The sequence below is a fragment of the Calonectris borealis genome, chromosome 5, assembly GCF_964195595.1.
Source record: "Calonectris borealis chromosome 5, bCalBor7.hap1.2, whole genome shotgun sequence".
Taxonomy (NCBI): Eukaryota; Metazoa; Chordata; class Aves; order Procellariiformes; family Procellariidae; genus Calonectris; species Calonectris borealis.
This window is the reverse complement of record NC_134316.1, coordinates 39,011,579-39,035,416: the sequence shown is the minus strand read 5'-3', so window position 1 is coordinate 39,035,416 and position 23,838 is coordinate 39,011,579. Positions and strand designations below refer to the sequence as shown.

General features: G+C 49.8%; 1 protein-coding gene across 1 annotated transcript in view; it reads right to left on the bottom strand.

Moving 5' to 3' along the window:
* GALNT16 (polypeptide N-acetylgalactosaminyltransferase 16) overlaps window positions 1-23,202 on the bottom strand; it is a 75,543-nt gene extending 52,341 nt beyond the window's left edge. Inside the window, exon 1 of the mRNA XM_075151932.1 lies at window positions 22,897-23,202. Coding sequence (XP_075008033.1) covers window positions 22,897-23,106 — 210 coding nt within the window. The 5' untranslated portion in view covers window positions 23,107-23,202. The remainder of the gene's footprint in view (window positions 1-22,896) is intronic.
* Between the last annotated feature and the right edge of the window lie 636 nt (window positions 23,203-23,838).

Sequence of the window (23,838 nt, the reverse complement as noted above, 5' to 3'; positions counted from 1 at the left end):
AATTGCCCTGGTGGAAGTTCCTTGTCTTTTTCTCCTGCCCTATTGCCCAGTCCTGCCATATTTTTCAGGAGATGCTTGTAGAGGGAAGATGGCTATCTGAGTTACCAAGACACCCCATGCTGTAGGGGTGCTTTGGAAGAACCTGCTCCATCTCAGCCAGAAATTCAAAGCGCTCTGCTGCTGGCACCTCCCCTCCTTCTTCACTGATTTTAACGCTGCCCGTGACAGAAAATGGAAAACAAGAATGAAAACAAAGCAAAACCCAGAACCACTGCACACACAACTAAACACCATGCCAGGGAAGAAGCTGAGCTCCCCTTGCCTTCAACCCCAGGCCTGCTGTTGAACATGCTACTGGAAACTGCAAATGATACACTATATGCAAAATGAATTTGTTTTCTCCAACTAGTCAAAGCCCTCCAAAAACCTGAGGAGAGGCCAAGGTGTTCTTAAACTCAAAATGCAGGATATTCCAATGCCGATTCCATAATCAGCCATTGCTGCTCAGCTGTAACAGTGCTGTGAAGTGCATTTGGCCCCTCGTCTCTCATTGCCTGGGTGGGTCGTGAACAGGCAATGACAGATGCCTACCAACAGCCTGCAACTGCTCCTAGCCCGCCTCACTGGGAGCAGCAGGTCTCATATTTGGAACGATCCCAAGGTATCATAAACCTGCTGCTGTCTTCCCTTTACAGCATCATTTCTGTCTCTGATTGCATATGCAACCACCAGGGCACAGGCTATAAAGCCCAAGCCTGCAGCTGATACCGAGATCTGTCTGCATTTCTAGATGTTTGTCACCATAGCAATACCATAGCAATTTTTAGTTTGTTTTGTTGCCTTTTTTTTTTTTTTTAAAAGCTAGGTTCTTATCCAGTGCAAACAGAGACAGTTCCCAGTTATGTGAGAAGGAAATTAATACTCGCAGCACGCTGCGGACGTGGCAGGGCCTGCTACCTAGGAGCAGGGTGCTGAGAGGAGATGCTCAGCTCCTGCCTCACACCCCACTGCAATTGCAGGGCTCTGCCCACTTCGTTCACCAAAGCCATTTCTGTTGCCTGCAACCAGCGTGGTGTTGCTACCTACCCATGCTGATGAGCACCACGCTACTGTGCCTCCTTACCTCCTCGGGGAGCTCTTGTGATTAACTTTTCTCAGAACAGTCATCAGATTATTATGAGCATCCACTTTCAGCTTCTCCCTTAAACAGCTCAGCCAAAAGCAGCTTACAAGACCAGTGCAAATAAGTAAAGCCAACTTTTCCTTCAATGCTAGAGTCTATTTCCAGGGTCTGGTAGTGATCTACAGAAGCCTTAATACAACTATCATAAGGGTGTCTTCCAGAACTGCCACATCAACATATATTGGTCAACAGCTTGGTTTTCAGATGTCATTCATGGGCTACTCCAAGGAATCTGGAAAAGATGAAACAAGTTGATTGCCAGACATTTACCCCCCCAAATATAATCAACTGTGGTCATATTCAGAGTCAACGATACCCAAGGGAGAATCCTTCCAGAAGCAGAAAGGTATCCTTTTGCCAGCAGCTTTTTTTTTTTTTTAGTACATTCGGGTAATTCGGGAAAGCTGACCCTTTAGCAATCCATGCCCCAACTAGGCGGAGCAGAAGATCTTAGCAGCACACTCTTCATTAGAAACTAGCAGTTAAGTTAAACAATAGAAAACTGTCTCACAGCATCAAATCTTTGTAAGGTACATCCATCATAAAATGGAGCAATTTTTGCAAACCTACCCTCCTGATCTGCTAGGACTGCACACTACCTATTTCTGTATGCCGGTTAACAGAGGATAACTGCCTGGTACTGTTCCTGCAAATGAATAAGTAATCCTTACATGCAGGCAGTAGATGTTTGTACCGTGATGCTAAAGGCCTGTGGTTGATATATATCTGTCAGTCATGCAGAACAACAGAATGAATAATTTTGTTAAAGGAAAGTGGAAAAGTATCTTTCAAAAGCCCACTGACCTTTAATCATAGATTAGGGAAGAAATCGTGTTTCTTTTTGCAGAAAGTAAGTGATCTTCCTTACCAAAAGCCTAATTATAGCATGTGATGGACTGCTTCAAAAATGCCTGCCCTGGAGAGAGACAATTGACACAGACCACGCACGGTGGCAAAGGTAACGCAATAGCAATTTGTATCTCTGCATTAACAAGTCTCACACTGTGCCAGGTCTGAGACGTGGTGATAGGTGTCAAGAGAAAAGAGATACCTATCTCAAGAAGGCTCATTAACTTGGGAACACTGAAACATCTAACAAAATCTCGTGGGTTGAGGTAGTACAACTTCACTTAGCCATCACAAGCAAATGCTCATTTATTGCGGTTTTAATCAATGGAGTTGAAAGTGCTTCACTAGTTTTTGCTGGTGGAACCTCTGCTGCAAGGCTCAGACATCACCTCCAACTAAAGAGGGCTCTACCCGCTGCGAGTCACTGCTGCCGTGGTGACTTCATCAGAGGATGCACGCATGTGTCATCCAGTCTCGGGAGGGGACTGTAACCTGGCTTGTCCCCAGCTCTTGGATGCCCCAAGTCCTGCTCAGGGATGCCCCAGACAAAAGAAACCCGAGAGGAACGAACGCATCTGGGTCCTGAAGCTGCCTGCATCAGCCCTTTCTGCAGGAAGGCTCTGGGGCTTTTAAACTAAAGGTGTACAAGATGGATCTCTGCTTGGTGGGGATAGAAGTGCACCAGCCAAACTGATCAGGTTCGGTCTCTCATTAGGTAGAGACGTCAGTTCTCTTGGCAGATACAGGGAGGCGTCCCTCTGACCTCCAATGGTTTTGCTCAGGAGGTCAAATGGCTTGTCGCTATTTCGTTCATACCACTGAGAGCAGTAGGAGAAACACCAGATCTGAATTACTACTTTAAATAAAACAGGAAAATATGTACAGAGATGATGAAAATCCTCTGTACTGGAAAAAAGTCTCCAGAAGTTATCACAATTAAAATATCATTACAGTATGCACTCATAGCTGGGCTGCCACATGAACCTCAAGGATGTCAATATACACCCACGCAAATAACACATACACATCTCCCAGACAACCCAGTTCAGAAACTGTGCACATAGCCAGACCTCAGGTTTCCCAGAAAATTATTATCCCTTTCTTTCCTCATCTGAAAGTGAGAAAAGACTACATCTAAATAGATGCTCTTCTCTGCAGTCTAGAGTGCAGAGAAAAAAGCGCAAGGAAACAAAGTTGGTCCTATCTTGCCACGTTGCAATATACTTCCCCTCCAAATTAACTTTATCCATCCTGCCTGGCCCCCTGCAAGCTCTCCCCATTCCATGTCACTCCGATGCACTGAGTCAGAGGCTGTGAGACTTTTCTATCTCCAGGTTAGTATTCACTCTGGGTTATGGAGCCAGCATTTAGGCCAGTGGCTCAAACTGTAAGGCTATTTCCAGCAAGGCTGCTCCAGCAGCCCTTGGAGCTGAACTGAGGGCTGCGAGCCCAAATGGCGCCTTTCCTCCCAGTCTCTCCACTCAGTGCTGGACTGGAGCTGGGGGTGCAGCAACCATCCCAGCAAACGACCATCTTTAACCTGATAACATCTTAACAGATGACAGCTCACGCAAGTACCCCATCAGATATGCCTTTAACAGACTCCTTGTATTATAGCATAAAGAGCAATATGCCAGAACCAATTCCCAAATTACTGATAAACTTTGGAGGGAAGCAGCGAGTGAGAAAAGCATATATAGAGAACCCATCCCTATCCTCTGTTTTCCCACACACATTCACCCCTTCAATCTCTTTCCAGAGCACTGTGTTAGCCTGTGTGAAGCAACAAGTTTTAAACCAAGAGGGAAAAGAACTCCCTCAACTTCTTGTAGTTGATAATGACTTAATGTCACCCTTCATTGCACATTTCCATGATACCAGGCAAGTGACAGAGTCATCATCCCTCTCATAGCCCCTGGTTAATACCAGGCTGACAACAAGAACTCCCTTTGCAGTCAACCCATCTGAAGCAAAACACTCCCAGAATGGTGTCTTCACCTCTGCCAAGTGCTTTAACCTTGAATACAAACATCAGTGGCAACAGAGCAAAAATGCTTTTCCTCAGGGACCACAGCCAGCATCTGGTGGAGACCAACTTGGCTTTTGTTCCTCCTGTTTCCCCCCACACTCCTTCCAAATAGACCTCACATCCCTCAGTGTCTTCTCAGTCCAGTTATTGGAAGATGACCCTTCTGCCCCCAGGCCTCTCATGACCTAGCAGAGCCCCCATCTGCTGCTGGTATGGGGCTCTACTGGCTCAGCCTCTGCCTCTTTCACCACCCAAAAGGGAGGCAGTACCCAGGGACAAGGAAACACAAGCATCGTTTGCAGACAGATGGAGGGATGTCTTGGTAAGACTAGTTCCTCCTGTGTTTCTTGACCTCCCAAGCACTGTCCCTACTGGCAGCTAGCAAAATCTAAAGGAATGGCACTGTTGTTCACGGTAACCTGCAGAGCAAAATATAAGATTAGCGCCTTAACAGAGCAAGAGGAACAGTAATAAGTGCCTGCAGGCTCTTAAATCAAATATTCTTGCTTCTTTCAGCAAGCTACCACAGCTGTCTGTCTCTTCTTCCAGCTGCATGGCCCCAGCAAGATCTTTTGGAGGACACAATCAATGATGTTCACAAGACCGCAGCAATGTCTTGCAGAGCCCTTGAGAAGTGATTAACACCTCCTTTCCATCTCAGCTCAATCGGAGAACTGCAAAGCAGGAAACAGCATCATAAAACACCTACTTCCAGCTCTACCTAAGTCCTTCATGTGAAAGACCTTGCAAATCTCAAACCCAAAATGTTTATTTTAATTAACTGCTTCCATTCACCATAAGGATACAAAAGACTTGGATTCACTTTTTTTTTTTCAGGAAAATATTGTCCTATAATTTAAAGCAGATAACAGTATTCTCTGCCTGGTAACAGCCACCTTAAACTCCTATTTTTATGCTTTTTTGAGCCAGTAAGGCAATTTTACATTACTCACATCTTAAAGAACAAAATTTTCTAGAGAAGAGTTTAATCAATTAATCCTCAGTGCCGTACATAAGATTTTACATGGAGGAATCCAATAAGCTACGGATTGTCAGTTAATTCTTATCTATTTTAACTAAATTCTTATCTATTCTAAGGGTCTGTAAATCTTGTCCTCAGACATGCGACAGATCTTAAAATCATTCACGTCTGGGCCCCCAAACTGCAAGCTAGACATTTAAAAAACTGCACAGAAACTATTCTGGGGGGTTTTCTGGACAGAGAAGGCACCACAGCCCACAAGTCAATGACTCTTGAAGCATCTTAAAAACTCCCCAACAATCTGTTCCTCTTCCAAGAGTGATGGGCACTGCACACTTGAGAACAGGGACAGGCAGAAATGCTTGTTCTATCCTCCTTCATTTTGAGATATTTCTTTAAATTCCAACTTAATGTCCACTTAAACTTGAAAAACCTCATACTCAAATAAATGAATCTTCCAGGCAAGACCCTCCATCAGATTGTATTTGGCAGAGAAGGCACTTTCATCCCCAACTCATGACATAAGAGTACGGAAGACAAGGGGATGAAGAAAATTTCTTAACACTTTAATTCCAAAAGAAAAGTGCAAGAAGTGTGCAGAGAGCATCTGCAATAAAGCACTCACTGAAGAGCAGGTCTTAATTAAACACATGGACAAACACTTGTCTCCTCTCTAGTAATACCACGGATCTCCTCGCTTTTGTGCTTAGAGGACAGAAGCAGCTGCAAATCACAACTTTTACCGACTGTGAGAGCCAGCGTGGGATTTGGCCCAGTACACTCTAGGTGTACCCAGCTGCTACAACACTCATCTCCTCAAAACACACTTTGTCCGTTCTTTCTGTAAGTCATCTATGTGGGCTTCCCTTCCTGCCTGCCACACCGGCGTTGCTCCCCAAGGCTCCTGGGGTGAGAGCAAAGTCTTTGCCAAGCTAAAAGAGGACTCAAAACTTGTCTCCATGAGACAGCTTCCATACGTTCACCTCCTTTTTAGGCAGGGGAAGGAAACAGTTCTCCTTAGCCATCTCTTTATACCGTGATACCCATCTGGGGAGGAAGAAAGGAGACAAACCAGCAAGCCTTGTGGAGCTACCTCAACTCAAAAGTCAGTAATTCATTAAATAATTAAAAGCATAATAGTGGTAGCACAGCAACATCATATGGAACCTCACCTCTGTCTGAAGCACCAAGGACTGCCACATTTCATACAAATAGTAAACAACAACAGACACATTTCTGCTGATGTAATTGATCTCTACCCCCTGCCATATTAACAAGAGAAAGATGCCCATGTTTATGATGAATTCTTCTAATCAAGAGCCCTGTGCAAATGGCATGCGTCTCACCCAAGGGATTTTATCTTAACCAGGAACCCAGTTCAAGGATAAAATTCAGTTGCATAGCTAGGTAAGCACAAATCACAGTGACACTTTTCCTTCTGCTAGGCAGGAGCCAATGAACCATCCCTGGCCAACTCGTTACTGTTTGCTCATTCGAGCCATTCATTACAGGGCCTTCACCTTGCAGCACTGCAAGATGTCACACTTGCAAACAGAACCTGAGCACTCTTGATGCTTCATCCCAAAGACACCCCAAGAGGAGAAGCATCATCCTTGGGGGGCAAAGCATGCTGGCACTGTGCATCGGCGGGGCATATTCACCTCGCTCTTCCTCGATCCACCTCCCCCCCTGCAAAATAGTCGTGACTATTTGCACATGCACTGAAGCTCTAGGGAAAGGGATGTCAGTCAAATGCCCGGTGGGAAAGACATTCAAAGAGAAAGTCAACGGAGCCTGAGCAATCAGTGTAAATCAAGACTTTAACCTTTCTGAGCCTCCCTCAGACTCTTGATCTGTAAAAGAAGATGCTTAAGCACTTACCACATTTCTGAAGAGTCAAGTGCACCAGACGTGTCAACGCAAAAAATGTTTATTACCGAAAGTACCAACTGAAGTGTCTCAATCTTACTGTCTCTGGACTGTTTCCCTTGTAAAAATCATTGGGCAGAACAGATGCCGCTACAAATCTGTTTAACGTAGAAATAGAGATTCACTTCCAGCCTGTACATCTTTAGTAGATCCTTGGCTTGGTGCAGTATCTAAGTCCTAACTAATCTGACACTAGAAACTAAGTCATAACTATAGCAGCCAGTACCCCAGTTTCTGGTGCATAAAACAGCAGTTTCTGTTCATTGACCAGCAGAGAGGAATCTGGCTGCCTAGCAGCTGAATCAGATGGGAGCAGCCCCTTTCCCACACAGCAAAGAAAACATTCAAGGAAAATCATCCTCTATCCTCTGCTCTCTGCGGTAACACCATTAGGCCATGAAATACAGCCAGGTCACTTAATATACTAGGAAAAGTTCCACTGATAGCATTTCCCTTGCTTGAATGGGAGGCAGGCTCTTAAATGAGCTCTGGAGGAGCAGACTGGCCTCTCTAACAGCAGTCCTCTCCTCCCAAATCACCCATCTTCAAAGGAGGGGATGTGGCCGAGCTCCTTCTAGAGCAAGGAGCAGCCAGCTCCAGCCCAGTGATCCTGAATCCTACTCTATAATCTCAGCATCCTTATATAATCTTTCCATCTGGTTTTGGACCTCGAGCACTCAATCTGGCTCAATACAGACTAAAACCACAGCGTTGTGCATCCTGTACATTATATTGTCAACCTATTTAACGGGATGGAGGGAAGGAAGAGCTATCGGACGGTGTCTGTACTCCCCAAACAAGCAAAAGGCTCCAAGAGATAGTGTGGGCCATTACCACCGGAGGCAGTCAGCATCTGCAGGGAGGCTGCCTGGACGATACAGTTATTTTAACATCTCCACTTTCTGTGACTGACGCAAAAAACTATATGTGTAAAGAGGAAATACAAAACAACCCTCTTTTTTCCTGATAAACTCAAATAGCTGAAGTGACAAGGTAAGAAAGACAATACTAAGATTCTGCATTTCAGCAAACATTCAAATGTTTTAAATATACTTGAATACTTCCACATCACCCTACACTAGGAGCATATACTAAAGACAAAAGTTCTGGCACCCCAGGCTTCTTCATACGCCTTTCTCATCCGCAGGGAGCACGAAGGAAGCTCCTCCAAATTCACGTAAGCTAGTTCAGCAAACCAAGGCACATATTGTGTTCACCTTCACACTCTTAGAAATCCACCAAATCAATTTAATTAAAAGCCAAGAGATTTTTTTTTTAAATAAACAGGTTTTTGGGAAATGCACAGCGACAAGTTCTTTTAGGTCAACACTTACTAAAGCACAGTATAAATACCTTTCTCCTTGCCAGATCCTCCTTGTCTGGAGGACAGGTAGCTGAGCTGCCCTCTAAATGACATTGAAGACATTCCCACGCAGCTGTTTTTCACACATGCTTTGGTAATGCTGGAGGTACTGAACTGGCAGAAGAATTGCAAATAGTTCTTCTGGAAGCATAGCCTACAGGGAGCCTGAGTGGCCCTACCAAAGAGGTGGGGATTTTCCACTCACCCTTCTCAGGAGCAAAGGTATTTCCTTTAGATCATCAGGGGTTTCAGTCTACTTTGGCCATTTTTTTCCCCTCAAGTACCTTCAAATAGTCCATTTCTGATTACAGTGCAGAGCCACTCTGAAGAACCCCCTCTGTCCCAATCCTATAGTGCCGTACGGAGATGTTCAAGAAGCAATAGCAAGTATATGTCAAACAGGAGAGACTTCCCTAGGGACTTAAGAGTTGCTTGCGGCTGTTGAGGTGGCATATTGCTGCTGCCCCAGAAACATTGCTCCTCACCTCTCTGATCAGCAGAGATGGTCTCCAGCGTGCCTCGCAGAGTGGGTTATCCAGCTCAGGTACAGGCTACACCCCAGGGCCCTCATGCCTTAGCCTGCTAAGTTTCCCCTGCCTGCATTACAGAATTACTAGCACCAAATACTACCCAGTATCACTCGCCAAAACAATGGGGGTAAAGCCCTAGTCATCCGTTTGTTGTATTTTCATCATCCAGCTGATGCTGTCCAGATCGCTAGAGTCTGAACCAGTCACCTACCCCTTCTCAACATCCGCAGCAGTGGATGTCCTACATTCAGACTCCTGTTTTGGGGGGAAATGAGTACAACTAGCTGAATTAATCCTTGTAAAATCCTGCTCCTACAAAAGTAGATGCTGGTGCTTGTGTTTGTATTTGACTATTAATAACTTGTGGCAAAAAGGCCATATGCCCAGTCAGATGGTATTGCCTGTTACAACTTGTGCCACGTGCCACCAGACAGGAACATAAGCATTTCAGCATGCAGGCACTCACGTTGCTGTTATCTATCCGCTTTAAGAACTTGGTAGCAAGACAAAAAACGAATACATACTACAAATGCCAGGAGCGTATTCCCAGATGCAAACGCTCTTTTTTCTGCAGAGAGAATGATTAAAGTGCCTACAGTGTATTTTTACCCCCAAGAGCAGCAAATCACACAGGCCACTATCTGAGCACAGAACTAGAATCCAGTCACTTGGCACCAAAAACAACATAACAAGGGGAACCTCACTTCACCCTGATTAAGCTGAGAATTTAACTCTCCGAAGACAGAGCTCAGCCTGAAGAAGCAGCAGCAGCCCCAGGGAGCCCCGCGCCCCGCGGGTCGCCACCGCAGCCCCCTAAGGGGTGTTTAAACAGCACGCAGTATTAGGGCTGAGGTGGGAGAGGCTGAAGTCCAGCTCCCCCAGCTCAGCAAACACCCTGAGATTTATTCCTGTTCAGCCTGGAGGGGCAGCTTATCATGACAAGAAGTCATGCTGTTAAGCGGCAACGGGTTTAATGATTAACATTTGCACATACAGGAATCATTTAGAAGCTTTTCCTAACCTGTCTCCCCACTCCTGTTCCCAGTGGCTTATCCTCAAATGCTGTTTCTTCCTCCAAATGAACACGCAGAAAAAAATGCACACCAAAACCTGAGCTGGCACTTAGGGTAATTGAGGGGGTGCAAAGTTCCCGACTTCCCCAGACACGAGCCAGATTTATTCCCCCCAAGCTATCTCAACCCCCTCAGGTTATGTGAAGTGCCAAAGCGGTTTTTAAGCCGCCAACCCATCACTGGCCACACAGAAATTAGAGGGTGGGGAGGTGATCCAAATTACCAAGGCAAGGGAAACCCTAACAAGAATGGGGTACGGCCAACTACAACAGCAGCTACCACAGGACAAACTGACTTTTAATTGTCTCTGGGTAGTAGCTTGAATCCAGTACCAAGTTCTTTGAATTCATGTTGGTACACAGTTAATATCCAAGCTGTCTTGGCTTCACTGGTGTTTTAATCAGGGTTAATAACCAGAGGTTAGCAGATCTGAATAGCAAACATACCTTTTTTTTTTCTTTTTTTCTTTTCTTCCTTTCAGCAGAGATTGAGGCTTAATCTCAGCCCTACATCAGGGAAATGGGGGGAAGAACGTTTTCTCTCCCCAACCCTTTATCTTGCTCAACTATGGAGGTTATAAACTCCCCGGGACAGAGGCTGTCTTTTCAGTTCACATTTCACCTTGCACAGAAGAGCCCCCGGTCTGGATAGCCAAACACCCCCATAAGGGGGGATCCGCAGACTATGGGGAGGGACCCAGCAGCACAAGCTGTACGTGAGGTCTGGGCTAGGAGCAAGATGTACAGGAGATCTCAGGCTGTGTAACTTTGATGTGCAAATCGCTCAGAGAAGCATGGCAAGGCGACTGGTAGCTCCAGGCAGGCTCGCAGCAGCCCCTAACAGTTTATTATTCAACAAGTCGCCCTGCCTCACTCTTCCATCCCAGAAGAGCCCCAAAACAAGTCCCTCACGTACAGAAAGAGTCTGCTACGGAGATACACATCCAGCCGTGAGCCGGGCTGTGCGCTCCCCCGGCACACAGAGTTACAGCCAGGGCAGGGGAAAGGCTGGCAGCTGCCGGAGCCGGCTGAGTTTTCATAGAGAACAGCTTCTCTCCGTGTTTCTCCTTTTGCACCTGAACCCTACGCACGCTGCCAACACTCACCCAGCTCTTGCCAAGCAGACCCAGGTCATGGCCGGAGCAACCCCGATCGCGTCCCGGTGCAGGTCTGAACCCTGCGTTGCAGAGGTGTTGAGCCCACCCTAGGCTAAGCAGCATCTGACTCTCAAAGGGGGCCACCAACTGATAGGCAAGGATAAAAATGCATCTAAATTTACCCACATCAGATACGGGACAATGATATGGGAATGAAAAATATTAAATTGGTAACTTAAAGCAAATTCTGATCTAGATAGAAACATTTTCCATTCAGATTCAACTCACCTACTCTAGACTGGAAAGACATTAATTGCCTTTAATGATTCAAAATAACCTTCTGGCAACATGCTTCATGGCTGTCCTTGCCACAGAGAATGGCATGGACCACAATTAAAGCTTCACATGGGGCCAGCAAGTCAAATATAGCAGTGGGAGGTGTATTTCTAGTGGAATTATACAAGCATTAACAGAAAGACAAGAAAATAGATAACGTAACGTGGATCCTCAAAATTTACTTAGTCTTAATGAATCTGTCACAAGACTCAGTTTAGCAAATTTCTGGACATTTAATAAATGCTGTGTGCTGCATTATTTCCTATTTTCTTAGGTTCATTGCTATATAAACTAGGGAGTTCAAATGGCCACCATGCATTTCTGCTTTCTAACACTTTGAAGGATTCTTCCACGGTGAATAGCATGAATAGCATCACTCACCTACCCCCCCAAAGAAGTCAAGATATTTCATTTAAACTTTAGATGCTACAGTTTTGGATTCTGCTGAAGCCCAGCTGAAGGAACTGAGTGCACCTGCATCCTGGGTTTTCTGAACATGCAACCCACGGGCAGCAACAAGTTCCTTTTGCGCACTGGTGAGCTGGGGAACTAGAATAACACCTTACAGGGCTCCTAAGGCACAGGAGGCACAGAAGAATAAGAAGGGGATCCCTTCATACACCCAGTTCCCGCCAGCACTCTCCCCTCCTGCAGCTGCTGCTCCTGCCCAGCTGACTGCCAGGAGTCCCTGCCCGCACACCAGGCGGTCTGGGGCACGGACTCACGCCGGTGTGTCAGGGAGCTGCCACAGCTCAGAAGGTCACAGAGCGTCCCGTGCAGAGCCTGCAAGAAGGCAGGAGTGAAAGTTTAGGGAGAATTTTCTCATCCCTTCTTCAGTGCTTGCAGCGATGCTAATAACTATTTGTCCATTCCTGCCCCTTCTTTATGATGCCTCTTTGGAGATACTGGGGAAAGGCAGAAGAAAGATACAAAGCATTCCAATCCCCTGTAAGCTCAATGTGACAATTATAATCCTCTAACTAAGAAAGAGGAGGAAAAATGGGATGGGCTGTAACAGGTTGGGAGGACTAAATCCCCAGAAACTAGGGCACCAAGATATAAAGGGCTCAGATTTGCGCACATCGTACGCCTCTAACAAGGTCCCCGCAGTACACTGTCCCTGTCAGTTCCTCAGGGAGTAAGTGCAGGTGAGAGTTGGTGAGACCCACCACCCCGAGGATGCCGGCAGCGGGCGAGAGGACTCTACTGCCAGGGCATTGCCATGCTGAGACTAACGTATCCAAAACCACGGGGGCGGCAGGAGCACCCGGGTAGCCCCCTTGATTCACAGGTGCAAGGGGCAGCAAAGGTCGGGGTGGTACCAAGCACGCAGGGCTGAGCCGCACAATTAATGGCTGGACTGCAGCAGAGAGGAGAATATACCAAATAACCTATTTTTCATATTAGCCCACCGAGCACAATCATTTATATCACCCCACCATGTTTCCCTTCCCTCCAGCACATCTTTCCTGAAGGTGAGGCTTTGGACTAAGAAAATTAATGAGTAAATAATTTACAATTGACAATTATTTTTAATAATGCTGTAAGCTAAGTGATGCAAGCAGATCAGCAGATTTTCCCTACCACCCGGTGTGACTCGATCTGTATCCAGCGCTGTAAGGACAGCGTTGTTTACTTTCACTGTAAACCACCTCCTCTTGGCTCGCCTAACGTGTAGCATCAGATTGTGTCTGTTCAAGAACCTGACCCGAGCCAGCAGTCCACCCGCTGACTTAAAACCCTTTCACACTTGGCCAAAGGGAGCTTTTGATAGGTGCTTGGGCAACCTCTCCAAGGCCAGACCTCACCACATCTCATCACTGCCTGACCCAACAGGCCCTCTGTGTTGATCACAGCTAGTCCTGAAGGAACACCGATTTCCCAGCCCTTCCCAAAATTTCTTTGGGAGTGCCCAACCAGTGTGGTCCAGTTTTCCCAGCACAGACTGGAAATGCCCTACAGGGCTGCTCAGCTAGCGGGCACGGCACAACCAGACTTAGACCACCCAAAAGCAGAGAGGATGCAAACAGACCCAAGTTTGCTCAGATTTGTTCCAACAAATGTTTTGAAAGTGTTACCTCACTGCAGAGCATCCATCCTTCTGCTGCCATCCCAAGCTCAGCGTAAGCACCACATTGCACTCCGAGCGAGGGGAGAAGCACGACTGTGCTCACCCCAGCCTGCATCTGGTACTGCCAGGGGAGCCGGCTCTGCTGTCCCCATACGCAAAACCAAGAGCCTTAGCATCACAGAAGCACCACAGCAGCACCAGCGGGGATGTGGCAACTCAGCACCCCTATTCGGGGACAGGGTTATGCCCTACCTGTTTGTCACCGTCCCTATCAACCCACCCAGAGATCGCTTTAGGAGGCTGTGCCCTATCAACCCACCCAGAGATCACTTTAGGTGTAAAACAGGTACTTCAGCCAAACTGAGACATCCCAGAAGGTTAGGAAACACATACAGCCTGCTGCATCAGCAGCCTGGTGTAGTGGTAATTCCTACCATACAACTAGATCCCAAATGTCTTCCAGAAAGGTACAAAGGAAAAAAAAAAACCCAACAACACATACATAGTATAGCACTTGGGAATTACAACATGATCACATCACTGAGCAACAGGAGTCTGCAGTGAGCACTTGCAACATTCACATTTCCTAGCTCTAATACTTTACTATTAATTCTTACAATTTAAAATTACTTTGGAAAACTACATAGGGAACACAGAATTTTTTTAACTTCATTGTGTAGATGTGATGGCTCCCATTTGCACTGCTACTGTATCCCTCTTCCCTCACTCAGAGACTAACTCACCAGTTACCCAAGGAGCTGCACTGCTTTTTGCAGCTCTGACATGGTCTTCCTCATTTATGAGGCTCTTTACTGCATGCTTGATACCAAAAGGCACAAAGGTACAGCATGGCATTACTGAGCACGACACTCTCTGGCACTAAATACTTCGTTTCGGGGCACTCAGCATGCAAGCAGATGGAAAGCATCAGTCATTTCCAATTTTGTCCTGCAAGGAAGACTTTTTCAGAGAACCTCTGAAGACACCTTCATTGGGTAAGAGCGCTTTTCCAGCCAAGACCCAGCTGTCTCAGGATTCAGCCTGTCCAAAATAAAAAAGTCAAGAAAAATATTCCTATTTTTTTCCTCCTGGGCCCACAAAATGGCTGATGCAGGTTTCAGCACAGTTGCTTTTTCTCTCTCTGCTGCTTTAAAACAAAGCCTCCTCACAAGGACCACATTTCAGCTTAAAAGATGAAACATTTGGAAAGCGGGAGAAAGAAAACAAGAGGTTAAAGTAGATCATTTTCTGCAGCTGTAGCCAAGTGTCATCAGTGCCCATGCTATAACAGAGCCAGAAGTTGGAGCATTGACCCAGCCTGACCACGGCAGCCTTGAAGCCTGGACTGCAAAGTCAACCCTGCAGCTCCATCGTGGCAGGACGACCAAACAGGCATCATCAGCCTGGCTAAAACAGCTTCCCTGCCCAGAGGCAGCCCCACGCGGGGCAGCTCGGAGCTGACGCTCCAGCAGCGCTGCTGGACCTCCACTGCCACCGCAGAAGGCGCAGGGGCAGGTCTCCGCAGGGACGATGCTCCTGAAGCAGCTCCAAAGAGAGCACGCAGCGCCTATCAAAAACTCAGGCTCCACCAACACTGAGAAATTACCCATATGCTCCAAGCACATCACAACATGGGTAATTTCTCGGTAAAGATGGGGCCCAAGAGACGCCTTTTTTTCTTTTTTTTTCAAATGTACCCCTATATATCTCACTGTCTCCACAGCCACAAGCACAATTTGGACCTGGAAATCTAATGAGGACAGTCCAGCTCCTGTCCTTTATCACTTTTATTAGTTGCAGGAATATGTGCTTGTAAAAACCCAGTGAAAGCCAGCGGCAGGTAGGACACAGCCTCTCCTCATAAATCCTGTTGTTCAGCCCACAGAGCTCACCGTGCTGCGCCTTCAACGTCTTCCTCCTGCAGCAGATCGTCCCTGACCTGCCGCCTTTCTGCTACCCCTGGTTTTGGTTCAAATGTGTACAAAGGGTGAACTCAACCAACTGTTTTGCTGAGGTTCTCTCATCCCCAGCCCTTTACAAAACTTGCAAGCTAAGCCTCCCAACAGCCCTGTGAAGCAGATAAAAAATCTCCATTTTAGACTTTGGGGAAACCGAGGCACGGAAGCCTGTGAGGAGGATGAGTTTGCAGCTCAGTCAGTACGCCAGCTCGACTCCCAGTCCATGGGTCTCGCTTTAGTTATGTCTTTACCTTCGTGCGATAGTACGGGCCGTGTTGTGGATCACGGCCTCTGCACCAGGCGCTGTACAGGCAGAACAGCGGCGACAACCGACACGACGAGCCCCAAAGAGCCTACAGCCCTACCACAGGAGCTGGCAGATAGGGCCAGAGGAGGACGAGGGAGCAGTCTTCACCACCTGGACAGGAAAAGGAGAACGAGGTCCTGGGACTGTCACTGAGATGCCGTGGGACAGGAACAACCGGCTGGCAGGCTGGGGAGAGCCAAGGAAGAGCGAGAGCCGCCCAGCCACGCTCTGCGCCCACCTCCCCTGCAGAAGGGAGGCGACGCGCGGCACGGGCGAGCAGGGGCCCCCGCTGACCCGCCTGCTTCGTCCCCAGCACCTTCGCCTCTCTTTATTTCATTGCCCTTCTGCTACGCTGCATGTTTTTCTAACGGGAATAATTAAGTCATTTTTCAGCGCTCCAACGCGAGCAGTCCCCGTTCGGTGCCGCTGAAACAAAACCGGATCTTCTCCCCTTGCCTTTCACGTGACTCCTGACCTGCCCACCTCGGGATGAAGCGCCTGGGCAACTTTCGCTCACAGCAAACAGCGACCCGAGATGCCTCTCAAAGCCTTCTGTTTCCAGCAAACACTGCTAAACTTTTAGTAAATCTTGAGGTTTGCTACGGCATTTTTGTAAACACAAAGACAAATCTAACTGGGGAAGCAGCTGCATACTGGAAGAATGCTTCAGCTCGCTAAAACTTGCAGCTGCTTGACCCACTTATTTAATGGAAAGGCTCCAGTAAAAGATGACCTTCAGGAGGTCTGCGTTTCACCCCCCACACCTCTACACACCGTCCCAGGTTGCCCAGATGGCCACGCTCCCCGAGCCCCAGACCATGCTAGAGCCACCTCCTCACTTTGATTAACAATTAAGGCCAGTGCTTCCAACTGGATTTTATTAATATTATTATTGTGAACCATTTCTTTCATTTTTCTTTTATTTTTTAATGTGCCACATGGGTCACTGAGACAAATTAAATATAAAATTGTTTTCTGCCATTTAGGCAAATGGCATTCATTCCCATGTTTTTAAAACATAAACACCGTAAATAAAATATTAAGCTGTCAAACTGTCACTGAATCTTCCTCCTGCAGTAATACCCCCAGAGAAATAGTTACCAAGTCATCCTTTCCCAGGGAGCTGGCACAAGCCTCTCATCTGTCATTTGTAAGAGAGATCCCACAGAGATCCAAAAAAATCAAGAGTGTTGCAGGGCTCTGGCCACAAAACCCCAAGCGTTAAGGGCCACCCCTCCACCACCCTAAAATTAACTGGGAAGAGCAGAGGCCATATAGGTGGAGGGCAGAGCCGGGCAGGTGCTGGATTTTGGCAGGGGAACGGGCCAGGCTGAATGGCACAGACAAACCCAGCGCATGGAGGGGGCACCTTCCCCCTGCAAAAACATCGGCACTACGACCTGCAGCTTCTTCTCCATCTTGTTTCCAGCACCCCAGATGTTTGCAAAGCCACAGGGAGCAGAGCCGCTCTGCAGGCTGGCATGATGGAGAGCCCAAGTCCCCGTTCACTTTTCCTTTAACTTGAAGGGAAGAAGATGTTTTAAGAAAATAAGAGCGTTTCATAAGCTGTTGAACGTGGCGACTTCCCCAGCTTGCTCACCGTGCCTCCGCGGACCGGGGTTCCCGCTGCCCGCAGCGGAGGTGGTCTGGCTTACAGGCAGCGCAGCAGCCTTGGGGAGACCATTCAGCCTCGGGGAGACCGGTCCAGCCGCCTGTGCTGTGTTCACACGTGTGCAAACTGACACGCGGCCGCCCAGCGTAAGAGCAGAAAGAAACCTATATAGCCATATTCCTGATCTTTGCCCCAAAAGGCAGGAGACTCAAGAGTGAGCAACCTGGTAAGAGTCAAACGGTGAGGGAATCGCCACTTTCCACCGCTGCAAAAGGCTGCTGAAATGAGCTGTGGCATCTCATGAAATATTACGCCTTCTCTCTCCATGGCACAGCAGGACATGAAATCAAGCCTGTACTTCATGAGCCTGGCGATATGTCAATGCAAGGAATTAGTGCTCGTCCCCTCTTGTTGTTTTGGTTTTTTTTTTTAATTTAGGATCCACCTCGGTTCCCAGCGGTACATCCCCGAGGCTACAAGACCTGCCTCCAGGCTGGCACACATGTGGGAGCCCTGTGGGATACAAGTCCCTGAAAAATGGTATCACTTATGGATCCACAAAAGCTGCAGCTTATCCCAGTGGTGAGGGAAAGAGCATCCCCTGAAAGCTGCGCACAGAGGGAATGTGATGAAGGGATGGGAATAAAATCATTCACGAACGAACGGTGAACATCAGCCGGCACCTGCTCCGCGGGATTCAGATACCCACAGCCAAAGGGCAACAACCCCGTTTCAGGTTGCTACAGGTGCAAGAGAAGACAAACGCAGCAGAGCGCGCTGTTTGGCCACGTTGAGTCTGCCAGGGTCTGAAGAACATACACCAGGGTAGTCTTACACGCTGGCAAATACAAGCGTGGCTAAATTCACCAGTCCGGATACTGAGAGAAGCAGGTAAACCCCAGCCACTGCCTATCTTCTGGCTACACAAGAGGGGAAAGATCAAACGATTGACATCTTTCCTCGCCAACTTGCTCGATGCCTACAGACACCTCCCGTTCTCAGCAGTGCATCCCAGAGGAGTCTCCCGCTCGCTGCCTCGCAACAGGCGGGTGACGCTCAGTTCAGCGATGGTTGCAGAGAAGTTAGAAACCCTTTGCAACGAGGAAAAAGGACGCCTTGATCGTGTCTCCCCGGTGCTCATTTTATGTGGCTGAGCGCAGAGGTGGGGAGCAGCCAGGAGAGCTGAGCCCAGGCAGCCTGAGCCAATATTACAATATAGGGTCTCTCAGCTGCCAAACAGGCTCTAGGGGGGTCACAGAGAAGCTACACAGGTCACAAAAGTTGGCAGGACAAAGATAAGAGACAACATACCTGCTCCAAAGAGCAATTGGACACCAGCCTAACACGACCCAGAGCATTTAACTAACGATACTCTTCTGCCTCCGTCTTTCAGGCGCGTTGCTGCTTTCCTACCACCCCAGAGAAATCAGCAAGCTGGAGAGGTCCGAGGGCAACCTCACATCCAGCTTTTGACTGGGAAATCCCCAGTCTGGGGCTGGGACTCCCCATCCTCAGCATGCACAGTCAGCCAACAGGAAAACTCCTCTTTCAAAGCTGCCCACCTGGGTAGCCACCCCCCTGGCCACCAAGCTTTGCCCACGCGACAGCGATGGCCTTGCTCTCTTCCGTGGGACACAGGTACGCTGGGCGAGCTTCCCACGCTGCAATCTTTAGAGGCGGGAGGACAGAGTCCTGGGCTCTGCCCATCAGCGCCGTGCTAAAGCAGACGAGCAGCACGTGGTGAATGATTAACCGCCCTACGTAGCGTGGAAACGATGCCAAAGCCCCTCCAAAAGACACATTGCACAGCTTCCGCCTCCGGGAAATTTCCAAGGAGCAGAAGGCAACCTCCTGCCTGGGAGGGACAGAAAAGAGCCCAGGGAAGAAGTCCCTCCTCCAGAAACACCCAACACACAAACCAACTGCCAGAGGTCCCAGGGCTCCTCCTAATCAATATGAAACTATACCGTGCTCCAGAAAAAAAATGCATTCCTAGGACTATGGTACTCACTCGTGTTTCCACCCTCCGTGGCGGGTGGAAGGAGAAGTGTGCAGGGGCTCGGCGCACCACCGAGCCATCCCTGCCCTTTACCAATTTCTGCATTTTTATTTCAAGCATCTGGGGAGAGGCTATTGCAGAGAGCCCACATGTCAAGATTTCTGGATATAAAGCAGGGATCTGGAGGATCACTATTAACGCACAAGCTATTTCTGGGACACTGATCTCTGACAGCCCAGCTTCAATATTCAAAGATTTCCCTTGCTGACTCCAGAAGTCAGACATCCAGATTTTAAGTTTAAAGTTAAACATGAGGTCAACAAATAACAAACCGGTTTCAAGCTGAGACTTGCAATCGACTATAGTTTTTACCTGAGGTGATTTTTATTCTTCACATGGGGAGAGAATAAAGAAGAAAACCACAAGCTCAGAAAGCACTTCAATTTTTAAAACCCACGCAATTCACCTTCATTTGCCCAGGATTTGAAATGTCACCGCATAGACGCAAGAGCAGAACTCTTGGACTCGCTCACCCAAAAGACAAGATTTTTTCTTCTTCCCAGACAGAAAAGCAGCCAGTTTTAGAAAATTGAAAAAATATTTTCCAGAGACCAGTAAGTCACATGAGTCACCCTTATTTGCAGATGAGCCCAAACCTGAACTCCAACACCATCCCTCACGCAGAGCAGAGGAAACCAAAAGCTGGATCAAAACGGGCAGCTTGTCTCAGTGGCTCTGCAGAAGGCCAAAGGACACAAGAAGCATGCGGAATATAGGCACGCCTCCGCTTACACAAGACTGCCATTATTTATTAAGTCAAGTAATTTAACTTTGCAGGGAATGAACTCGGGGTCGAGGGCGCTGCACTGCAAAAGGACAGCCACTTCTCTAGATTCATCATTTCTCCCGCAGGGTGGTTGAAATGGCACATTTTCCGCACTGGCTGGGAGAGGGCGGCGGGCAGTGCCACAGCCCGCACGCCCAGGAGCCGGGATAAGGATGTGTGCTGAGGACCACTTTGCACAGCTATAGCCCATGCGTAGCCAGCCCCACGGACTCACATGGTCAACTCAGCCCACGAGACCAACTGCTCATACCCCCGGCTAGATGCCACCCTCTGTGGGGGGGTGCTGTCCCCAGGCCCCCGCTGACCTTCCTGCCCTGTGCTCGCCTGCAGTCACTTCCCTGCTTCCACCCCAGCAGCGTAGGCAGAGGCCATGGCTGGGATGGCTCGTTGTTCGTCTCCCATCACAGCAAAGCCCGTCAGGCTCTCCCATAGCCATGCCGCTGCATAGTTACAGCAGCACATATATTGCATTTCACCAGCTCGCCTCTCAGGGCAGCCCAACAAACCCTTGGGAAACTGCTCTGCACGTACAAGGGGAAGCCCAGACACCACAAAATCCTCCTGTTTCCATCCTCTATGCAAACGGGTCGCAGCAGGATGTGATATTTCCACACACCTCGCTGTCAGGTGCATCAGGAGAGGGTCCTCCTTCATCCCAGCTGCTGCCTGCCGAGGGGACCAGGACTTACTCAGGGGGGGCTGGCCCAGTGTGGGACCCCAGTTACAGAGGGACACGAGAGACAAAAGATGATTATTTTTCCCTGCTAAGGGATTTCAGGCGCGGAGCAGAGCTGGGATGCTTTACGTCGTTCTGCGAGCAGGACCAGATTTGGAGCGGCTGTTGCACAGCGCTACAGCTTGTAACAACAGGCGCTGTGGTTAGCCGTGAGCGCATACTGCCTCCCCCCAACAGCAGCAACATAACAACGTGCGGCACTGCCACAGCATCCTCCTCCCGAGGATTTTAAGGTGCTTGGCAGACAATATGGATTCATGTAACCTCACAAGCCCTCCGAGAGGGAGTAAAGTAAATGCAATAAAAAAATGGAAGGGATAAGCGGGGGAATGGAGAAATAAAACTGCCAGAGCAGCATGTTCAAGGACACATAAGAAATCAGGGGCTCAGGGGCAGCTTCCCCCGCTGCTAGGTGGAATCCAACAGGCAGCAGTGCTCCAAATCCTCCGTTTGTTCAAGTCGGCCCTGGCCAGCCTGAGAGCGCTTCCCAGCATGCCCCGAAGGGCTACAGCAATAGCAGCACTGGCACAGAGCTCCTCGCCTGGTTGGCACCGTATTCATTTCCACAGTCCTGCTCCGTAGAGGGTCTCACAGCAGAGCTGCCTGAACTGCTGGCAGCCCCCGGACCTAATGAGCAGCAAATAACGCCCTCGCTCTGCCCCAGAGCCTCAGTTTTGACTTTTGAGTTTCAGCAGCTGCAAGCGATGGCTGAGGGTCTCAGCTGAAGGGCTTCCACCCTGCCACCCGAAATCTGGGACTGCTCTGACAGCATTTTCCAAACATTCATGAGGCTTCCCAAACACCCCCACACACACCTGCCACCCCCACTTTACAGGTGGAGAAAAGAGACACACAGGCCAAAAATCCCAGTGCCAGTCGAGGAGGGAAGCAGAGAGCCCCAGCGCCCGGTCCCTGCTCCGACTCCGACCAGGCTCCTGCTTTTGTTCACTTCCATGCGTGCGTAACCGGCTGATAAATGGATTTGCAGCCAAAGAGTGACAGACAGTGCAGTTCCCAAACTGCTTCAGCTTCAGCAGGATCACTCCTGGGAATGGTATTGCTGGGCCACTTTTGCTCTAGGGGCTGGTTTATTTTTTATGAAGCTATTGCCTAGAGTTGGGAGAGCTTTATTGATGCTGTTTTACAGGCTGAAGGAGGACAAACCTCCTCCACGGAAAGCAGAAAGGTCCTCATCATCCTTAAGTCAGGAGCTTGATTTTATCACCCTACTGAGCCCACAGATACCCAGGGAGGGCAGAGTGTGGGGCTTTGAAAGCAAATTTGAAGTAGCACATCAGAGCATCACTACCACCCCTCGGGTTAGCAAGGAGCCCCAAGGGCTCCCCCATCTCTCAGCCTGCCCAAAGCCTACCCTGAGCCTGACTTGCAGGCTGCCGACTCTGGCTTAAAACAGACACAACTCGGGAGCTGAGCCCAGGTCCCCCGTTTGGCAGCAAAGCGGAGGGAGCCGAGCCAGAGGCTGGTACCAGCTTCGCAGTCCCCCAGCGCCGCTCGCGTCCCCCGGCCCGGTGCCCTGCAGCCGGCTGGCCAGAGGAAGGGCTTGTGGGAGGTCGCGGCTCTTATCTAATCCTGATGGGAAAAAACTGTGAGCATACACATATGCGTGTATATATGTATGTATACAGGCGCCTCCTGAACGGGAACCAAAAACCTTCCAGCTGTTTCACCCACCCTCTTCCTCAGCCAAGGGCAGCCGCTCGCAGCCGGAGGAGCAGAGCCCGGGCGAGCCGGCGGAGGCAACTCGCAAATACTTTACCCACGGCATGACTCTGTTCCCCGGAGGTTTGCCCACCCTGCTCCCCGATCGTAACGGCTGCCATGGTGACAAGCACGAATGCTAAAATAAATACAACGCAACCCGAAGGCGAAGCGAAGCCCTCCTCGCTCCCCTTCGCCCCCGCCCGAGGCGGCGGCTCCCCGAGCATCCCTCCCCGCCGCGGCAGGGCGGGATGCTCGGCGGCCGCGGCTCACTCACGATGAGGGGGATGGTCCTCTCTTCCCGGCGGAGCTCCAGCCTGCCGGCCGCCCTCTGCCCGCCCCGGGCGCTGCCGCTACCGCCGCCGCTGCCGGGGGACCTGCCGGCGGCCGCCGAGCGGGGCTTGTTGTCCTGCCATAAGTAGTAGAAAGTGCCCAGGATCCAGGCGACGGTCAGGATGGCGATGGCATTGGCCCTGATCCTCCTCATGCCGAGCGCCCCGGGGGAGCCTGGGAGCGCTGCCTGGACGGGCAGGGGCGGCTGCGGGAGGAAGGAGGGGAGAAGCGGCGGCGGAGCGGCGGCTCCCCCCGCACCGCTCCGGCTCCGGCCCCGGCCCCGCGCCGCCCAGCCGCCGCCGCCGGGTCCTAACGCCTCGCCCCCCCGCTCCGCCGCAGGGGGCGGAGGGCTCCGCGCCTCCTCCTCCTCCTCCTCCTCCCGGCCTGGCCGGCGGGGGGAGCAGCCGGCCGGGGCTGGGCGCCGGGGCTCCAGCTGGAGCGGGGAGGGGTGGCAGCCCCGGGAAAGCGGGTGCTGCCATGTGGCGGCAGGGCCCCCATGGCGGGGAGTGGGTGACACAGGCTCAGCCCCACGAGGCAGCTGCAGCAGCCTGCCCTCCTGCACCGCTAGCCCAGCTCCCCGCCCTTGGTGGCCCCAGCGCCACTCAGCACTCTTTGCAGGTGGCCAGTGAGGGTACGCCGAGGCACTCCATGGCACCCCATGGCACAGGGGATCTAGGCACCCACTCCGTGGAGATGGGCGCATCCCCAGGGGCATCTCGCATGGAAGCCATGGGGGTTCACAGAAGCAGGTCTCTTGGGCTGACACGATGGAGCTGCCCAAGCACCAGCTCCCACAACCGCCCAGCAGTCACACGCGGTGGCACAAGGGCCTGGGGAGCACTACAGCCATGAGGCCTTCCGAGCCCTGCGGGAGGGAAAGCAAGGC